At 46.4% G+C, this 20,300-nt stretch overlaps 4 protein-coding genes across 4 annotated transcripts; all 4 read right to left on the bottom strand.

Annotated features, from left to right (window-relative positions):
- Positions 1–843: 843 nt before the first annotated feature.
- On the bottom strand, positions 844–1,705 carry LOC133169771 (fatty acid-binding protein, brain-like). Its single transcript, XM_061302258.1, has 4 exons — positions 1,557–1,705; positions 1,320–1,492; positions 1,146–1,247; positions 844–1,069 (listed from the first exon to the last, which is right to left on the bottom strand). Exons 1-4 carry the CDS (start codon positions 1,627–1,629, stop codon positions 1,019–1,021), a joined length of 399 nt encoding a protein of 132 aa, XP_061158242.1. The 5' UTR covers positions 1,630–1,705; the 3' UTR covers positions 844–1,018.
- A 144-nt stretch (positions 1,706–1,849) lies between these two features.
- On the bottom strand, positions 1,850–10,153 carry usp40 (ubiquitin specific peptidase 40). Its single transcript, XM_061302255.1, has 31 exons — positions 9,527–10,153; positions 9,394–9,461; positions 9,166–9,279; positions 8,933–9,097; positions 8,710–8,856; positions 8,486–8,629; positions 8,268–8,396; positions 8,076–8,195; positions 7,907–8,014; positions 7,493–7,654; positions 7,281–7,416; positions 7,135–7,216; positions 6,829–7,000; positions 6,674–6,758; positions 6,528–6,598; positions 5,852–6,240; positions 5,651–5,789; positions 5,522–5,570; positions 5,324–5,377; positions 5,042–5,130; positions 4,883–4,972; positions 4,743–4,779; positions 4,608–4,672; positions 4,449–4,523; positions 4,151–4,342; positions 3,956–4,071; positions 3,809–3,874; positions 3,514–3,724; positions 3,204–3,299; positions 3,029–3,102; positions 1,850–2,900 (listed from the first exon to the last, which is right to left on the bottom strand). Exons 1-31 carry the CDS (start codon positions 9,723–9,725, stop codon positions 2,792–2,794), a joined length of 3,753 nt encoding a protein of 1,250 aa, XP_061158239.1. The 5' UTR covers positions 9,726–10,153; the 3' UTR covers positions 1,850–2,791.
- A 328-nt stretch (positions 10,154–10,481) lies between these two features.
- On the bottom strand, positions 10,482–17,239 carry tspeara (thrombospondin-type laminin G domain and EAR repeats a). The gene is made up of 13 exons (XM_061300420.1): positions 16,965–17,239; positions 16,322–16,530; positions 15,724–16,010; positions 15,254–15,344; positions 15,020–15,170; positions 14,822–14,953; positions 14,688–14,758; positions 13,350–13,514; positions 13,075–13,270; positions 12,766–12,998; positions 11,364–11,542; positions 11,098–11,199; positions 10,482–11,009 (listed from the first exon to the last, which is right to left on the bottom strand). The coding sequence occupies exons 1-13, from the start codon at positions 17,050–17,052 to the stop codon at positions 10,856–10,858; spliced, it is 2,058 nt and encodes a 685-aa protein (XP_061156404.1). The 5' UTR covers positions 17,053–17,239; the 3' UTR covers positions 10,482–10,855.
- A 578-nt stretch (positions 17,240–17,817) lies between these two features.
- Positions 17,818–20,262, bottom strand: si:dkey-251i10.3 (uncharacterized protein LOC553498 homolog). The gene has a single exon (XM_061300417.1). The coding sequence runs from the start codon at positions 20,168–20,170 to the stop codon at positions 17,996–17,998; it is 2,175 nt and encodes a 724-aa protein (XP_061156401.1). The 5' UTR covers positions 20,171–20,262; the 3' UTR covers positions 17,818–17,995.
- Positions 20,263–20,300: the final 38 nt, after the last annotated feature.

Raw genomic sequence — 20,300 nt, 5'->3', positions numbered from 1 at the left:
ATCTTTTGTATCGTGTATTCAGCCCATCAAAAACAAACGTCTATTTTATGCTGGCCCAAAACCCTGGACCGAGGTCCATGGGTTCACTTCACTCCAAACAAAAAAGGAAATTCTCGCCCGCAAAAGCAGCAAGCAGACACCAAACGATTTTTTTTTGTCTATTATGGGAACGACTGACTGCGTCTTTCTTAGCTCCCTTGGCTCGTTTTGTGACAACCTTTTGGCAGACTCCATTTTCAATTGAAATCGGAGTTCCACTCCAGTTGGCACACAACCTTTGTTTGTGCATTTAGAGCAAAGTTGGCAGCTAGAAGAACACGGCTCCTTGTGCGCGATTCACAATGCTGACGATGATTGATTATAGTATTGAATTCATCTTAAGCTTGTCTATCAATCTGTTTTCTTCTTTTGTGTGTGTGTGTGTGTGTGTGTGTGTGTGTGTGTGTGTGTGTGTGTGTGTGTGTGTGTGTGTGTGTGTGTGTGTGTGTGTGTGTGTGTGTGTGTCACGCGATTTACCTATGGTTGGTCCGCGCCATCGCATGTTGCCTCCACGTCATGACACCATGGCCTAAATCAGATTAGTGACGTCACCGCTTCTATCCCCGTTCCAGCTTCTGTCTGTGTGGTGTGTGTGTGGCAATTCTGCAGGGTTCATTGCAGTTCGTTCACGCTGCCCGGTCGCGTTGGACCCTGCAGCTGTCACTTGGCAAAAAGCACAGGCGCCCCCCTGTGCAGCGTTTTTCAATCAGCTACACACACACACACAAATTGATGTTTATCTCACCCTTTTTTTTATGACACACACAAGTGAGGCTTTTATTCAGTGAATTAAATGACCCCAAATTATTCAACCATCAAATGTTTGCTTTATTAAATGTTTGCATGTTAAATATTTTCTTCAATTTAAAAACAGAAGCGCGGATATTTCACGCTCCTGTCTAACAGGTTAAAAATATCAGTAGGACAGACGATAACATAAAAATAGGAAAGTATTCCTTACGAATAAAATATTAGAAAATTAGGCTTTCTCGTACGTTCGCACAGCCTGGACGCCATCAAACGTCAAAGTCTAGAAAAAACACAAAGGGAGCAAAAAAATTAAGTTGCAAGTGAGGTTTTAGGAAGAACTTATGACGTCATCTCACCATCACCATCTTTCCATCCTTGAGCTCTCGGACAAATTTGGTCTCTTTCCCGTCCCACTTTTGCACTTGCACAAATTTGTCCCCTTCCATGGTGAAGGTGGACTGTCAGATAAAATGCAAAGTTTTGTTAATCAAAATGATCGATTACGAATTGCATTTTGGTGGAGACGTTACTTTGACTTTTCGGTCATCGGGCGTGATCTCGTCAAACTCCTCCCCCAGTTTGGCGCTGAGCTCGGTGTTGCGGAAGGTGCTCTGGGTCTTCACGACCACTTTATCCCCATCCTGGCTGATGATCACTGTAGGTTTGGTCACGTTGCCCACTTGTCTTGTGGCAAAGCCCACACCTAGTGGGAATAGATTTAGGAGATTCACCAGAGAAGAGGCACAAACTTGAAATAAATGACTCACCGAGCGCTTTCATGTACTCATCAAAATTCTGACTGTCCAGCAGTTTCCATGTAGCGCAGAAAGCATCCACCATTTTTGCAGGTTTTCAGTCAAAATGGATTAACAACATGAACTGACCACGCCGCACAAATCAATGGGGTCAGCGTCATTCAGTGAAGTCCCTTTTATATCGACTTGGGCTGGGAGGCGGGCGCATGCGCTGAAGCGAGAAAGCCGATTTGACAGCCCGCCGTAAGCTCCAAAGGGGCATACTCTATAACTAAAAAAATTTAAAAAAAATAACAAGCGCAAACCAAAATTGAATACGTTTATTCTGGATACTTTTATTTGGATAATACATTTTACAGTAAAACCTATTGAGGAAAATACTCTAAAATATGTACTGATCATTTATCATCAGCCATAATTGTTGGCACTGCTTACAGTGAGATTATTACAGCAACAAAACAAAAAGATCTTTTTCTCATTCAAAAATGTCATATTGATGAATTACAAATTCTCACAGCCCATGCAAGAACATTTAATTTTCCAAGATAAATATTTACTTTTGTAGACCATCACAAGTTATTATTAAAAAAAAAAAAACATTGGTGCCCCTGCAAAATGCTTTCAAAAATTTCTTTAAACCGTTTAGCCAATGAAGATTTTTTTTTTTTTTTTCAATACTTGAAACCCCCAAAATAAATAATGATGAAAGGTCAAATTCTTGCATCATTTCATGTCCAACTTAGGTCAAGGCAAGTCTGGGACATGACCGAGACTGAAGCCACAAGACGGCCACATATTTGTAACTAACCAAACCAATCAGAGAAAAGCTCATTCACATATTTATAATTATCTTGCAAATCTGACATAAATGAACTTATAAGAGATTTAAAAACCTAAATAAAAAATAGTTGCATGGGACCTTTAACATTTCAGGATTGGTTGGCAGTTTGATGCGCTTAAAAAACACGGGGGGGGGGAGGTCAGCGGAGGTAGACTGCAAGAGTGAGGTAGGGAGGGTCAACGGCACCGATGCTCGTCAATGTACAGTAAAGGCCTCTTCTCCCTCTCGTTCCCTTTTGAAGCGTTACATCATTATCCTGAATTAAACAAAAAAAGTTCCAACCACATTATGTACAATCTACAGTATTGTTGGTACTTGAGTGGCTGGTCAATAAACTTTCAAGAAGCTGTCCAGTTCTTCTTCGAGGATTGTCTCTGTTATGCAACAGGGCGCCATCGGCTGTGCGCTAGTGGCAGTTGCTGCTGAAGACGCCGACATTGATGGATAGCGCCACCTCGGGCCTTTTGGGCGCCTTTGTTTGTGATCCAGCGCAGTTTGAGCTTCCAGCCCGATCTCTAAAAAAAAAAAAAGCCCAAAATCAGTATTCAATTCAACATGTCTGACTTCACGGGTATTATCATAGAAAATTACGAATGGGTCTTCAAAAGGGAGTGACAAAAAAAGCACTTCCCTTTTTTTTTACCCTTTGTGTTGTTGCTCTGTTTGCTCTTGTTCGTCTTCCCAAATGTCAAAGTCCTTGCTGTCGATCAAAAGGTTCTGTAAACAGGACACAAAAAAAACATTAAAATGATTTGATTTTAAAAGGACTTCCTTTTCATTCCTTTTGTAAACTTTCTCTCATTTGAGTTTTGTTTTACCCTGACACCTATCACGTCGCCATCCTTTAGATGAAACGGTGCTCCTAATAGTGAATCTGTCTTCTTCTTCTTTTTCTTCTTGGAAAGTTGGCTGCTCTGTAAGAAAAAAAAAACAGTCAAATTAACAGCAACGATGATTACAGGAATAGACTTTGCTGAATTGCACAGGCCAAACAAGAAAAAGGCTTTTTAAAAGTATTTCATTGGCGCCATCTAGCGGACTCATGGTGGTAAGAGACTGTGTTGAGCTTCATGTCATGCTTTGTCGCCATCTTGCGGAATCTATAGACAATTAAAAGCCATGACTCACCCAGCTGCAGATTTCTTCCCAGGTTTGTTTGTGCGGCTGCTGCTTGGCCAACCGAAGAGAAGCAGCGGGCAAGCCGTAGCTCTCAGCCACAAAGGTACGCAAGCCGGCGGGCGATGGGTCCCTCGAAGCGTCCCAGATCAGCTCCTCTGCCGGATAGTAGCAGCGCTTCCCTGGTACTCCCATCTTGACATTCAGCACAATTTCCTTGGGGCTTTGTCAAAGCAGGAAAAATCGATCTTACTTCAATGACGCAATCGCACACCAAAATGTAAAGTAAAAGGGAAATTTCTCTTACCCGAGATCTTCCGCTTTTAACAGCTGTTGCACGCAAATATTTGAGCCGCTGGTTATCTTGAGCTTCCTGCGAAGATAGGAGACAAAGCATCAAGTGACAATACCACATTCCAGATCTTTTCTTATTCATTCTATTTGAAAAATTTGCCTGAGTGTGATTTGGTTTCCTCTGAGGATGCGAGCCAGGCTGCGTCCCTCCATCTCCCACGCCCGCAAAAAGTTTGCGGGCGCACACGTGTTCTGTAAAGCTGGAAGCGTCAACACCTGGTAAACAAATAAGCGACATATTGTTTCCAAATCATGTTTCTGACTGGGCCACTTCATCCGGGACTTTCAGAGCAACCTGAGTCTTGAGGTCCTCCAGACTGCCTTCGACTGATATCTCCACCTGGCCGACACTCGTAAGATCGGACGGGTGAGAATCAGTTTGATCTGCGGCGTGATCCTTCTCAGCTGGGCCGTTGTCGGTGTGGTTCATATCTGTTGCTATGGAAACAGGTCCCCGATACAGCCAGACGGACAGCTCAAGAAAGCCCTGATGGGGGGGGGGGGGGGGGGGGGGGTTAGGGTTAGGGTGGGAATATGACAATACTATGGAGGACAAACATGCACTAATTATAAATACCAGATGTTGGAATTACTTTTGGAGGAAGTCGTCCTTCTGAGATGACGAGTGTTTCTCCGTTGTTTATCTTCAACTCTGACAGAGATGCATCCTGAGGAGGAACGATCCAAAAGTGTCACAGAGGCAACGATTAGTTCGAGAGGATATACAGCGACGCGGTTCTTTCGACACACACCTCGTCGTTCAGCGGCTCTCCCAACTCCTCACACCAGTCGAGCCTTCTCAAGTGCCAACAGGTTCCTGCAAACATTCAACTTTTACAATCAGAAAGTCAAACTTACATGATAAAAGAAAAAAAACTGAAGTTTACCATCGATTCCAAAAGCATTAAGCGCTATCTGTAGACACTGCAAATTAAAAGAAAAAAGAAAAAAAAAGAGGTTGGAAATTGCAAACTCTCCCTAAATGAAGCAAACCTTAAGCTTCATTTTCTCCCTCAGTGATTCTTACCTCTTTAACAGTGCAGGTCTTCTCTATGTTTATGTCCATCTCCAGTATTCCAGTAGGTGGCGCTGAACCGACAGAAAAGTGCAGGAAAAGCTGCAAAGAAACATCAATGCTTATTTTTAGAAGGTACCTGCATTATACCCATCAAGAAGATAAACAAACCTGCGAAGCCTTGGGGGCACGTCCCACGCAAAGCATCATGGTGGTCATGAGCCGCACGCCGGCGTCGCGCACGCACAGGTCCTCGCTTACTGTTCAAGCAGAAGGAGAGGTGTCACAACTCTGCCTAGTTTCAAAGGCTGGAAAATTAAAAGGCAGCCGTAGCTTTTAAGAATTTAATGAGGGCCGACAATGACAGAGCGAGCGCGAGGGGTGTTTTCTAAATGAGGGGGGGAGTTCCCAGCCCGTGTGCAGCCATGAAGCAACACGCATCAAACACACTACCTGGAGGAAGGAGTTTCCCACTGCTGTCCATCTGTCGCAAGCAGTAGTCTGCACCTGGCAAAGAGAAGATGGAAACTTACAAAGTCCAAATGAATAGTCACTGCACGTCATTTTCATTTCCACAGAAAGTGCGGCCAGCCAAACGCCAAATGCTCTTCATGGGTTGTTGTCCGGTTTTTGACATCAGGTTCTACTTGCCTGGGAGTTGCAGCTCCTTTATGGCTCTCTGCTTGACCTCACACAGCAGCTGCAGACACACAAACAAACGTACAATCTCAAACGTTTGATTTAACGCAGATAAAATAAACAACGTAATAAATGGCTAACCGTATCGCCCGCGGCGGGAACCTTGACTCTACGCCTCTCGTCTGCGTCGCCGCCACCCTGCGCTTGAAAGTCCACTTGGAGCCAGCGACAATCGGACGGCGTCATCACGGTGATCACGTCTCCGTTGACGGTGAAAATGCTGAAAAAAACAGGAGCCAAAGTGAGCCATGCTGAAAATACAACTAACGTCATGTGATTTACCCATTATCAAAAGACTGCGGCTCCAGCACCAACATGGCGTCGCCGTCTTTAAGCGACAGCTCCTTGAGGGTCCGGACCATGTCGTCGGGCGAAAACATCCGCCACCCGCTGGAGCCTCCGCCCGCACGCTGTCCTCCTTTGGCGTCCGTCTGCTCCTGACACAGCAGACTGCCGGCGGGCTCGCCCAGAGCTTCCCGCACTTCACTGAGGGTGGCGCCGCCGGCGAACGCCCTCGCCTCTTTTTTGAGACCCTCGCCGCCGTTCGTATTGTCGCCCGTCTCGTCGATCGCCGGCCCCTCCGGCTCATCTCTCGCCTCGACGGAGGGTCGGACGACGGTGAGCAGCACCGGCTCCCATTCGACTCCGGTTAGGACACTTGCGCCACATACCTGAAAAGATCACAGTTGCTTTAGCTTGTCCCAAATGAAACAGTTCAATTATTCCGATTGGATCTTTTCACCATTTAATTCCAATGTTTATAATTTGTGTTATTTGTTTCTTAACTCATGAAATGCCAAGAATAACTCCATTAGTTTATGTAATTTTGGTGGGAGGTGTTGATGAGTCTTTAAGGAGTAATGAGCACAATCCGCCAGCAGAGGGCAGCAATGCACCACTATGTAAAAAAATAACACTTTAGTTCCACTTTAGCGAACAGTTTGGATTAATTTCTCACCTCGAGTCCATTCCATACAAACAAGTCAGGGTTTGTATCGATGCCTGCACTGCACAGTGACACGCTGTCATCTGTAACAAGTGAATATAAAATGTAAAGAGACGTGCTTCATTGTAACCCCGAGGCCTTCTACTCAAATGTCTCACCTGTGAGGGTCTTGTACAGGTGAAGACCCGCTGGAAGCATCTTGGCCAAGGTCACAACCATGTCACCCTCCCATTGTTCTTGTTGCTAATGACAAGACGCTGCTTATTTGAGCTGCCGGTCATTAAGCCAAATGTTTTTGGGGGGGAATAAATACCTCATAGATAGCCAATCGGAACTCTCCCACAGTCTTTCTGCGGTCGAAAAGAAGTGCAGTGCCGGGATTGGGCTCGCTGTTGATTGGCTGCAGGGCTCCGTTGATCAGCCTATAAGAAGAGGCTAGGTGGACACGCAGCTCCACGTGGTTATTGCTGGCCTCGTATTCCTCCCTGTGATTGGGAACGATGTTAACTTTTTATCACACTCGCATCATTGAGGTCTTGTGATTTGCAGCACAGCTATTCGTTTTTTTTTTTTAAATCCGTCTTTTTATGACTTTTGTGGGTTGTGAAATTCTCTGTACCGCATCTGCTGTAGCTTGACGTTCTCTTCCTGTGCCATCTGGATGAGATGATGAGGAACTTTATAGTGAGGGCTGCTCAGTGCTGCAAAGGAAAAGAGTCTTCAGTTTCTTTAGTGGTCTTGTCAGATTTTATTTGCGTTTGTTACCTTCTGTGGGCCGCTGCAGCTGACTCTTCCTGTAGAACAGCATGTAGGCGCTCTCTTTGCCCTGGAACTGCTTTTCAATGTCCGACTCCCGGATAGAGGTCACGGCGGAGTCGTTCAGGTCAAACCAGTGGCTTGCCTGCAGAACCACAACTTCATCACTTAATATCCACCAAGAGGGTCACTTCACTTATTCTATTATGGTTCTAGTGGACCTCTTGTTGGCGCTCCAGTTCGGCAACGGTGTCACCTTGTGGGCCTGCAGCAGCGGGGGGGTGGGCAGGACCAGGGGGCTCGCTCATGGGGCTTTCTGTCGTCAGTGCTACTTGGGCACCGTTGGATACCAACATGAAAACCTCACTGTGTGACTGCAGGAACTGTTTTATTGGGTGAAGAAATCAGGAACAAGTTAGTTCAACTGTTTTCCCTTCGACAAAAAAGGAGCCTTGTGAAAAGACTGAGTCACACGCAACCAAAAACGCAATGCCCGTGCCATGAGGTTTGGCAGTTCATTCTATTTTGTTCAATTGCATTTTAATTGTTCTGACTGGAATTGGAGGCAAGTTAATGCTGAACCTTTTGCTTCACACCTTCCGCATTCTAATTAGATTAAAAAAAAATACACACACCTTGGCAATGGGGCCATAGTCTTTCTTAAAGGCTTTGCCCCAGGAGGAACCGAGCTTCTCCATGAGTTTCTGACCCAATTGGTCTAACCGGATGCTCTTTGATGGCTCCTAGAAAATGAATTACGGAATCACCACCACAGCTGCACACAAGTGTGGATTTTTTTCATACCTGCTCAATAATAGCAGTGAGGACACTCAGAGGGTCATTTTCATTGAGTTTGCTCTCAGGCAGGTCCTTCACTCGCTGCTTGGCCTTCGGAGGAGCCTTTTTTTTGTCGGTGTCATCCTCCTGACAAACACACAGAGGAGATTAGTTTGATTCTCGGATCCAGTCCTGCCTTTTGTAGTTTTGTTATCTCACCGCCGGCTCCCAGACACCTAGGCACTCGATGTCCTTAATGTAAACGTGATAATGGCCGCCATGGCAGCCGCCCTTGTGGATAATGACGGAGAACAGCTCGTAGGAGTAGTCGGCATCATCTCCGTCCGTCTGCAAGGACGCAAAAGCACTGGGACATGACGTTTAATCAGCATTGACACACGATGATGTCAATCACGTGAAAAAGTTTCCGTTTGTACCTGTTGAGAAAATGGCCGTAGGTTGATGGTGAGTGGGAAGCTGTAGCGGCCCGTCTCTTTGTAGCGCTCGCACTTATTACAGTCAAAGCTGAACCTCAGCAAGGACATGGTCATGAACGGGGGGAGCTTCTTCAACTTGGCAGACTGATAAAAATGTCAATTATTTCAATTGGAGAGAAAGAAAAAAAAAATCAGTTTTATTTTGACACTCAAGTAGTTTTTACCTTAGCAGCAGTGACCAATTTGTCACACATTGCACATCTGTACAGATTATTGCCTTGGAACAACTCCTCCTCCACAAACATGCTCCACAAAGCCTCCTCAAGACTGGACATGCCGCAGACGCACGTCGTCAGATCCAGGAAGTCCTCCTAAGGTGTAGAGCGCACCGATTATTGATTCCCGTAGAAAGGAATCATCGTCACATCGTCAGTGTGTTTCGCGGACCTGACGTTGGCTAACGTTGCCGCACTCCTTGCAAGCGATGCTGTTGACGATGATGCCGTGGTACAGGCGGTGGATGAGCGTGCTGCCGGAGGTGCCCACAAGGGATTTCTCCAGAGCGCTGAACAGAATCCGGTTCAGTTCTTGCACGTCGTGTTGGTTTGTTCTCTATAGTGTAACGAAAACACAATTTAAGGATTCAACAATTTGCTTTTGTCTTCTCCATGCGCACACACCTCATTGCTGTTCCAGCCGAAGCTGTCAGTGAGGTCAGCCGTGGAGGCGCTCTGTTGGTCCACAAGCAAAAGACGGGCAAAAAGTCTCTGAAGCTCCAGAGGGATGACACGGACCTACAGGAAGAAACCTTGTGACTACCATGGACAATGGTTGTGTGGAGAGACACTGGACATTGGAATGGAGCTTTGAGTGTTCCTAAAAGCGCTGTTGGACTTTTCAACACTTACTTTGGCCCCAGGTTTGTCTTTATCTTCAAGGCTTCCTAACTCATCAGTCCCCAATGCAAAGAGCTCCTCTGCACACACATGCACACAGGAATTTAAGAAGACAAGATCTTTGTCATCCCATCCGCAGCCTCACCTCTGAACTCAGGGGTGAAGAGGAGGGTCTGGAGCAGGGAGTTGAGGTAGCACGTCCCTCCCTGGTTCCGAATGCCGCACAGTTTGCTTCTTCCTCGGGGAGCTGGGGGCTCGTCTCCCGCTTTGGCAACTCTCGTCCCCCCCGAGGAGAAGGCTCCTTCAGCCTCATCGCCATCCTCCTCAAATAGATTCCCAAACATGACGTTTCGTTGGCTTTTGTGTTGCTTGGTAAACGCGCCAGCTGCGTCCCGCTATCTCATCTTGGTCTTGCCCAGTTCTCGGTTGACAATTGCCGGACTGACGCGAAAATAAGACGACTTGACGGGGATGAACATAGCGACCGGCCGGGGCTGGTAAATGCGTCCAAAAAAGCTAACTAACAAGTTCGGCTCACCTGGCTCGACAGCACAGGTAAAAGGAAACAGAAAAAGTCCGTCTATCCTTAACGAGCGACGTCAAGTAAAAAACGGACCAAGCGTTTCGATATAGGAATAAACTAGGTAATTGTTTATCTACTCGACACTGTTTAGACAGTCCTGTTTATCCACTTTAGGTCTTAAAGCGGCGAACGTAAATACAAATGCCGCCGGTGAACAGTGGGCAGCCATCTTGTTTTTCGGCACGAACGTCGACGCGAAGCATTGTGGGGCTTGTAGTTTCGTTTGGGGGGGGGGAATAACGCAGTGACGTCATATCCGTTGCGTGCAATAACAATTTTCTATATTCGGATTTTTTAATTACAATTAACAGGAAGTTGTAGTTAAAATAGCAAACCAAACAATAATTTTTTTTTTTTTTAAGTCATATGACATCTTCCAGGTGTTCCAGTCGATTGTATTCGGCACTCTCGCTGCTGTGACCTATGTTTTATTCCCAGTCAGGAAACAAATTTAAAAAGTCTGTTTCTTCAGTCTAAGCGGGGGGCCTTACTAAATAATATTTACTGACACGACCAAGATAGTGAACAATTGACATTTAATAGTGTGCAAAATATCCTAGTCAACAAAAGTGACCTTTATAGAAATTGATAAGTAGCTTATTGTTCTTTTAATAACTTACTGTCATTCTTATGTATCCTCATGCTGCAGGCAGGCACTTTTAAACACATACACACACACTGCATGTTTTTACATTAAGGTAGGAAAAAGTTCTGGAATTGTCCTCTGAGGACAATACTGAATTCATATATACAACGAACAAACTAGTGTGCGCACTTGCAATCCTCCTTTTATAAGAGTTCCTCTGAGGTTTTTGCATGGTGGGCTGACTCCTGCGGGGCCCCCATGGACAGGGCATGCATCCACACGCATAAATATGGTAGTGAATGAGCTCAGTACATTTTCAGCTTGAACACTTTGGCGAGAGGCGCTTTGGCACTTGAGTAGATCAGATAAGAGTCTCCGCCAGCACTGAAGAACTCCCAATCGCTGCAGCCGATAGTCGGAAGCCAGTGGACGGGAACGAAGCCCTCGTAGCCCTGCCACCTTCACACGGGCGATGCAAGAACCCACATTAGTGTCGAGTAAATGAACCTCCAAATCCCTTGCATGTCAAACGGGAAACGACGAGTACCTGTAGAGAACACTGTTGAGAGAGTACGATTCCCCGTTGAAGGAATTGGCGACAACCAGGAAATATTCCTCCCCGAGACTGAAGAACTCCCAGTCCACTGCGCTGTTGGCAGAAAGCAAAAGTTTTGGAAATATTTTTGCCTAACACTAATTCTTAGTGGTTTGGGGGCATTCAAAGACTGTAATGGGCCATTTGTGGCCCACGTCCCACCTGTTGTCCACCAGTAGCGGGAGGTAAAGAAGTACAAATGGCCTTTTTAATGATACCTGTATGTGACGATGTCCTGGAAACGGACAAACACCTGCTCGATCATGTCCAGCTCATATATAGTAGAGTTGATGGCATATTGACCGGGTCCGTTGCCATGGAGACGGTGTCCATTGGCGACCACCAGGAAGACCCGTGTGCCTATCTGGAACATCTCCCAGTCAGTGGCGCAAAACGTCTGCGGAAGAAAAAATATAAATATATAATAATTAAAAAAAAACGTTTAAAGACGTCTGTGGGCAAACATTTAAAGCTGTAAAAGTGAGCTGACTCAACCGGATCAGTTCCGGCCCAGTTAATGGGAGACTATTATTTCCAATCGTGTTAGGACAACTTGTAAATCAGGCAGGCAATTAGCGGTTGGGTCGGCTTACACGCGAAGCAAGCAAACACCCACGAAAAGAAAAAAACTATTTCAGCTTTTCAAACTGAATTCCAGGCAACAGAACCTCCAACTTCCAGTCACTCAATGATTGCAACTTTTTTTTTTTTTTTTTTTGCACGTGCAACATCACGACGTAAAGATCTATAGAAAGACAATAAAATAAAAAAATCTGAAATGGAAGTGTCAAGAGTATATGTCGGAGTGTTCTGGGTGACTTGATGTGATTATTTTTTTTCTGGCTGCTCTCCGACTAATCTTCTCATTCAGCTGTGGAATTCCCCTAAATCACGCTCATCTCCTTATGGCCCTATCAATGTGTCAACACATGTTTCACAGAAAGTGCGGTATGACATTTGCTGTCGGCTACGGCCCGCGTAGTCTATTTTTGGAAGCGGGCACACGCCTGATGCTTTTCTCTCCCCATCCCTATCATTAACTCGTTTTCATCTCGCCGTCTTTGTGTTTGTTCCCTCCATCCGAGTGCAATAACACGACCGTTGTACTGCGTTTCAACCCGTCATCGCATAAATCGGCGAGGAAATTGCGAGTCTGGATTGCACAGCTGGGTGATATAGTTGTGAAATAAAATGTCAGATTAAGTCAGTGCCGCAGCTAGAGGGGGGGGCGTGGAAGCACTGCCCCCCCCCCCCCCCCCCCCTGAACACAGGTGCCAGGCCAGATAATTGACTTTTGGGGATTTTTCCAGGGATTTTTTTTTTGTCCCCCATAGGGAACACATAATTAATTTTTATGTGAGTTTTTTGAAAAATTATTTGGGTTACCGTAATTTTCGGACTATAAATCGCACTGGAGTATAAGTCGCACCAGCCATAAAATGCCCAAAAAAGTGAAAAAAACATATATATGTATATAAGTCGCTCCTGAGTATAAGTCGCCCCCCCCCACCCAAACTATGAAAAAAAACACGACTTATACTTCAGAAAATTACGGTATTTGTTTTGTAGGCCCTTGCTACTACCCCCTAAGGAAATCATACTAACAAAGACAGATTGTACCTTAATGGTTTGGAGGACTCGAAAGCTCCCGTCGACCCAAACGTAGATAACAGAGTCTACTGACGTGGTTACTCCGTCGAAGGCGTTCGCCACCACCAAAAAATGATAAGGTCCCACTTTGAAGGACTCCCAGTCGTAAGCCCCTGACGTTCTCAACCTCTGGTGGACCTCAAAGGACTTGGTTGGCTTGTTCCATTTGTAAACCACGCTGTCGATGGTGTGGTTGTTTTGACCTACGGGAAAAACCGTGACGCAAAATGAAAAGTTATTATCCAAGTCTTGATTGCAAGCATTTTTTGTTTTTCTTACCTTTCCTGTGATTGGCGACGACGAGATATGTGTGTCGATGGATTTTGAAGGCCTCCCAGTCACGTGCACAGTGAGTCTCCAAAGTCTGGAAGCGCACAAATTGTTTGCTTTTTCGGCTCCACTTGTAAATGACGGAGACATCGATTTCCTTTCCCACACTGGCGCCTATGTTGCAGTTGGACACCACCAGAAATGTCTAGAACAAAATAAGAAGACTTTGTCGAGAAGAACTTTGCTGCTGGTGGTGGAATATCTAACAAACTCATTTGTCATACCTTCTTGCCCATGTTGAAATGTCTCAACGCCAGCGCTCCGTGTGTGCTAAGATTCTGATACGGCTGGAAGCCATTTTGTTGGCTCCACCGATACACTGCGGACCCAGAAGTTGTGGAGCGGTGAGCCATGGCAGCCATCAGACCCACGCCTTGAACCTGGAAGACCTGAAGATGACAGCAAACAAAGATGCTCTTAAGTTTTGGTCTTTGTCTAAAGCAGGGGTCCCCAAACTTTTTCCTGTGAGGGCCACATAACCTTTCCCTTCTCTGATGGCGGGCCGGTGGCAGTTTGTAACAGAAAAAGTGTGACGATCGTAGGGGAGCTTAAAAAAATTATTGTTTTCCAGAAAGCCACACATAACCAAATAACGGTTATTTAATAACCCTTTCCAGGTTCTTTACAGAAAAAAAGTCAGGAAACAAATAATAACACTATTAATGAAATAAATAATAACTAAACCCTCTCTGAGTTCTTCACAGAAAAAACAGGAAATAAATAACTAAATAACTCTCTCTGGGTTCTTCATAGAAAAAAAAACATGGAACATTAACTTTCTGTTGTGCCATGCACAATCTTAACAGATAAAAGTTCAGCTCAGTTGTCAGAGCAGAACCTCTCTGACACATATGAGCAGTCTCTTAAAGTTCTTGTGTTCCTTCCTTATAATCCTTTTGTAGGTTCCAGTAGGCTTGTAGACACTGCTGTCTTTTTTGTTAAAGTTTGATAGTGCGTCATAGTCTGGAGTAAAATTTGTTGTGGCAATTCTTAGGCGAGATCCGAGGTGTTGGTCCGTTTACCTCGATCTGTGACGGGTAGATGTTGACGTTCATGTGGCTGAACGTCACGTCGCGTACGTCGAGCCAAATTGGCAACTCTTTTAAACGCTCGGCACTGCTTTACTTGGGCGACATTTTAACGGAAGGATTCCAGGGGAAGGTTTGTGGGTGGCTTTAGCGCAAAACTGCATCTGAAAGCTCAGCGCGCAAATTACAAGAATGCTGTCGTCACAGCCCACGCTCTAAATTCGGGACTGATACAAATAGAGCGCGAGTGCGCCATGTCCGTACACGCACTTGTGAGTGTGCACCGAGCTTTCTGACACGGCTTCCGGTAGTAAATGCGCAGGCGAGCGCTTCCCCATCTACTGGGGAAACGCAGTCATTGCAGGCAAAATGAGCAAAAAAAAAAAAAAAGTTTAATAATACAATTTATTCAGGGTTGGCGGGCCAGATTAAACGGTCCCGCGGGCCGTATCCGGCCCGCGGGCCGTAGTTTGGTGACCCCTGGTCTAAAGTGATGGGACTGACACGTAGATCTTTAGAAGGGCTTTTAGTTACCTCTATGTCATGTGTCTCTGAGCTGGTGCTGAGAACCTGCCGTTCCTCAACATAGTCCAGTCGTTTACGATCTGAGAAGATGCAGACGTTTGTTCATTTCTAAACCGAGACTGAAGATGATTTTGCCTTCTCACCTTCCAGAACGGTGACCCACGAGGTCCCATCGCAAACGTAAAGGGCTTTCCTAAGCGGGTTAAACCGCAACTGGCCTCGGAGTGGCTCGGAACACATCTGCTCCAAACCCACTGACACTCTCGTCTCGGATTCTGGCGGTTTCCAAAAGATTTTGAAGAGCCTTGGATATTACGCTACAAATACTGCATGGACTTTACCTGGGATCAGCTGACTTGCGGGATTCTTCCCGGCGACATCTGACAACAGCAATGGTGGAACAAATAGAGATGCAAGTTGAGCTTGGGCAGATGGGCATATCTGATGGGTGGCGTCAGAACCCGGGACCAGAACCAACTGTCGTAACAGCCCCTGTGGATTCAACCCTAAACCTTACTCTGACGAACAATGTCAGTAGATGAGAAGGGCCATCAAGAGAGGAATGCGGGCCTTACCGTAAACAATCCTTTCCATCTGCCCCGACTGCCAATGTGAAATCTGGACAGGTGAAAGCTGAGGTCCGACGGAAAGGGCCTGGAGGGAAGGCTGCTTGCCAGAAAAGATTGCAGTTTCATAAATTGACGTCAACGATACATATTATCTTGACGGCTAGCAATATTTCAGGCACTCCGAGCCATCTATCAAACGATGTCAGGTTGCTGCCATTGTATGGCCGGAGGCTGTGAGCATATTTCGAGAACCGTTGAGGTATTGTGTTGAATGATCTACGATCCCCGCGGGGCGCATTCGAACGGGACTCGGGTGGTAGGGTAGGAAAATTCTGGGATTGTTGATCCTGCTTCCTGGTTCATGTGAACTTAAAAACACTGTCATGTTCTCAGTGCTTTGTTTTGACGACGTTAGCATCCACGGGGTTACCATAAAAGCTACTACCGTGGTCTTTATCCAGGTCTAGGTTACTTACATTTCACGCAGTGAGCCACAATCCACCGTCAGCCTGCCTTGGTGACCGACGACGGACAGAACCAGGGTGTGCCAGCGGTTGTCTGCGAGCTGGGCGCCCCGGAACACCTGCTGCTCCGTGACGCCTCGCTCCCCTCTGAAGAGCAAGTGCAGTCGCTTCCCTGAGAGCCTCAGTCCCAGGAGGAGTCGGCGGTGTTCTGCGTTGTTCCTCAGCCTACTTCCCTCGTCATCGTCCTTTTCCTCCAGCGTGATTTTCGGGTCCATCATGGTGAAGATGTACTCACTTTTCTGGAAGGTGAAAAAAAAAATCCAACATAATCTACTCAATGATGTTAGTTGGAATTTTATAGTGAATCCTCAGAACACAGACTATTTGGGGGAGCTTGGGAGACCAGGCACAGAATTAAGGAGGCTTTAGGCCCCTCTGGCCCCCCCACCTAGAACCGCCACAGGAATAGCAAAAACCGTTATTGACCCCACTACATGGCAACAAGACTCATTCTGTGTCAAGGAAACTCCTCATCTCACTTCAACAGTTCCTTGGAACAAAGACACCACTAGAGGGCACTCTTGTGTAAAATCTCGTGCGGGTCACTCACCTTTTGTGCCATGTGAGCCACTTTCAGCGTAACCACGATGGAGAAGTCTTTCGGGGAGCGCTCACAATCGGAGAGCAGGCTGACGGGATCGTGAGGGCCAGTGAAATGGACGCCGCGCAATCCTCCGGATGACCTCACCTCAACCCCTGACGTGAACGCAGAGGCGTCCTTCTTGAGGACAGCAGATAGAAGATCCACAGGAACCGAATCTGGAGGCCGTTGACTAATATTAGTCATGGTGGAGTGGTTGGTATAACAAATGTTGGGGGATGATTATTTTTCTTTTTAAATTACTGAGTTTTGAGGATTATGACGTGGGTGCCAACCAGTGGGAACTCCTGCATTTTCAAAAATTGTCGTAGCATGCCGGAATACCTGCCATGTGCGGAATAGCCCTGGGTGGCGAAGCGTTTGAGTGTTTTCCCGTATGGGAATCGCTTGCAAAACGGAATCCCAACGTCGGACCACGTCTGTACTTGTTTAAAGGCGGGGAGGGGTGCAAATTAAATTGGAAGTGCAAAATTGGCATCCCAAATTTGGCAAACCGGAGGAATTCTATGGCTGGAGGGGGGGTTCCCGGATATTATTACTTGGATCATCGTTATTACGAGAGACTTTATGTGAGAGAGCGGGAAATATTTACCTGGACATTGTTCCCCAAGGTCAGCCGTCATGAAAACGACCCTGAGGCTGAGCAGAAGCAGCTGGGAGAGTAGCAGTGATGACATCATCACCACGAGCCTCTTCACTTTACTCGATCTCCTTGACAAAGAGTCTCCGTGCGGGATGTTCTTTTGGTAAAAGCATCTTAGACATCATCCTTCTCGAAAGAGAAAAAAAAAAAAAGTCCTAAAGTTGAGGGGGGAAAACAAGACAGGAGTTTCTGGAGGACCTGTGAGGGTGTGTGTCTGGAGAGGAATCCACTGAAGTGTGGAGAAGCCGTGCACCTGCACAGCCCCCTTTAAAGAGGCCCCCGCCATGCAAATGAGCTGTCACTCGTCCTGCAGCTCTTTTTTTTTTTTTTTTTATAAACAGTCTTGTTCAGACACACACACACGCACAAACATGCACACTTATTTACCAGGTTTTCAGGGGACTCTCAGTCTTACAGAAGACTTGATGTTAATGTCTATGTTAACATTTGCAAAAAAAAAATGGAATAAAATATTTATTTTAAAGACAAATTCATAAGCGAGTAATTGCAAACAAGGGAATAATTGTTGAACTGAATGCAATACAACTATTAATAATATTTACCATTTAATAATAAACTAACCACGTCAAGCCTTTCTTCATGTGCTTCTCAAAAATATTAAAAATGTTCTTTTTGAAGTGGTGCATGTTTTAGCATCTTTCAAATTGTGCATTAGAATTCCTCATTACCGTCCATTCTTTTAAATAAGGTTCTACTGCTCTATTTTCTCCCCTGCCCTGATAGTTTTAACGTCATTACTGGGGCACGAGCGCCCTCCTCTGGACCAAGAAAGCAAATACCATTCCAATTGACAAATTCTCATTTATTCCAAATTTAAGTCACAATGAAATATGTTGTTTCTGCATGATCACGTCACAAATGAACCAAAAACATCAAACCACATCATCCATTTTTTTTTTTAGACATATTTTTCCTCCTAATTTACAAAACTCCCACTGAAATGTTCCACCTCTGCCACCCTACTTTTCATAAACAGCTCCTCTTAAGTCTCTCCCCACTCTCTTCCTTTGCGCTTGTGTTTCGTTGCTCTTCAACAGTTCTTCCCGAGTCATCGGCTCAATGATGGTCCCCAGCTGGGTGACCACGGCGGGCCTGGTAATCTTCTTAACGGTGCGTTCCGTGTTCCAGTTGCGGCCCACGGGAGAGCGCAAGGTGCTCTCAAACTGCACGTGACTGGTGAAAGGAAACGGCATCATGCTCACCTGGTGAAGGCTGAGCGAGCTGTTCCTCTTCTCCGAGAGGATCACCCCGGGGAGTTTTTGGTCTTTCCTTGGCGGCGGTGGGGTCATTTTCACCCGGAACTTCCTGCGTTTGCGGCGGGAGGGCACGAGGCCCGCCCCGCCCCACTCCCCCCAGCCGGGAAGCGTCGTGTCCACCGCGCTGGGCTTCTCCGCGTTCTCCAGATTCTTCTTCTCCTTGATGAAGTCGGAGATGACGTCGTCGCCGGCGAAGGCTTCTTGAATGAGGTCCGTCTGAGCGAGCATTTCGTCCGAGTCCTCCGTGACCACGGTGGTCGGAGCGAGCGGCATAAGAATGGCCGCGGCGTCTTTCGTGAGAACTTCTTTCAACGTTATTTCTTTGTTGCGATTTTTCTTCGTTGGTTCAGAGGACGGCTGCGGCTTGACAGGAGGTTTCTCGGGTTGAACTGACTCCTCTTGATTGAGTAGCTCGATGAACTCCAAAGTCTCCATTTGGTCCGTCTGGCCTCCCGTCAGCTGAAGGGAGGCATCTGCGGGTTCCTCCACTTTTCCACGGTCCTCAAACTTTTTGGTGTCCTCTTTTTCAAGGGTGTCAGGATCTCGGCGCATTTTACGACGGTTCTCAAACTCGCGCAGGAGAGATTCTTCTTCAGTCTCCTCCACCTCACTCTCCTCCTCCTCTTCGACATTTACAGCAGTTCCGGCGGACTCTGCAGTCAAATCGACGTCACGTGTCTCTTTCACTTTCTCGGCGGGATCTTCGGAGAGCTTTCCTTTCATCCAGGGATTGGAATCCGTCCCGGGCAGTGCTTCGTTTATAAAATCGGGCACATTTTCCGGGGTTTCGTCTTCCTCGTCATTCAAAGCAATGGCGAGTTTCTGCGTCAAATCTTTGTTGACCTCCAGCTGCTGCTGCATGGCTTTGCGAGCGCTTTGGTCGTATTTTGCCATGATGGCTTTGGACTTGGCCCATTTGCCGCTGTTCTGATGTTTTAACGACATTCTTTCTTGCATCCTGCCCAACTCAATTTTGTTGATCTCCTCTAAAGCAGCAGACGGGTCATTTTTCAACATGTCGTCAAAGTTCTTGAGGAAATCTTTGCGCTTTTCTTTGTTGAGCACTCGGTGGTATTTCTTGCTCTTGATCTTCTTCGTACGCCGGGCTTTGGCTTCATAGTAGGTCTGCAGAGCCCTGGCCTTCTGAAGCTCAGCACGGCGCATCTTCATCTCCATCAGGCTCATGGCCTTCACGGAAGCCTCCTCGGCAGGGGTCAAAATGGGGTCGGTGGTCGGTTGGTTGTTGGCAGACAGGATGGAAAATATTTCCTGTTCAAGGGGAGTTTCTGCTTGCCAGCCCGTGACAATCTTCTCCACCGGCTGAGGCCCGGATGGCTCTTGATTCAAAGGGAAAATAAGTTGCTCAGCAGTCCGGTTCTGTTTGATCACACTTTCCCAATTGGTCACCTCTGATGCTACTTTCTGAAAGGCCAGGTCTCTCTGGATCCTCTCACTTTCCTGCCTACTGAGAGGGCATTCAATAGTTTTCTTACATCGCTGCAGGTTTTTCAGCTGTTTCTTGGAATGGTTCGAAACAGCTGAGACTTTGTTCATGGAATTCAGGAGATCCGACAAATTTATTTTGTCGCCCTCCCCCTCTGCATTGACGGTATATTCGGACTTTTGCACAGCCGGCTCCGATCGCTCCCCGATCTTTTTCTTTCGTTTCGCACCTCCGAGAGAGCTGATAGCCTCCACTAACTTTAGCCGTTTGCGTTCATCATCGCTGTCTTGCTCCAAGTCACTAGCGATAGTCTCATCAGCTTCTGTTAAGTCATCTTGAAAATCGTAGCTTACTTCTGGCTTGTCGTCTACAACGCTCACGGTCTTCTTGCGATTCTTCTTCATCGTCCGCTTTTTCGTCAAAACCTTCGCCATGTTGCTGCTGACAACACAGGAGGATGGGTGACTCGAGAATACACGTGCGATGACAACAAGTATTATTACTTCCGCCTCCTCGTCTTCTTCGTCTCTGTTACTACGCTCTTGCTATAGTATATGAAAAAGT

The sequence above is a fragment of the Syngnathus typhle genome, linkage group LG16 (assembly GCF_033458585.1).
Source record: "Syngnathus typhle isolate RoL2023-S1 ecotype Sweden linkage group LG16, RoL_Styp_1.0, whole genome shotgun sequence".
NCBI lineage: Eukaryota > Metazoa > Chordata > Actinopteri > Syngnathiformes > Syngnathidae > Syngnathus > Syngnathus typhle.
This window is presented reverse-complemented; position numbering and strand designations above follow the sequence as displayed.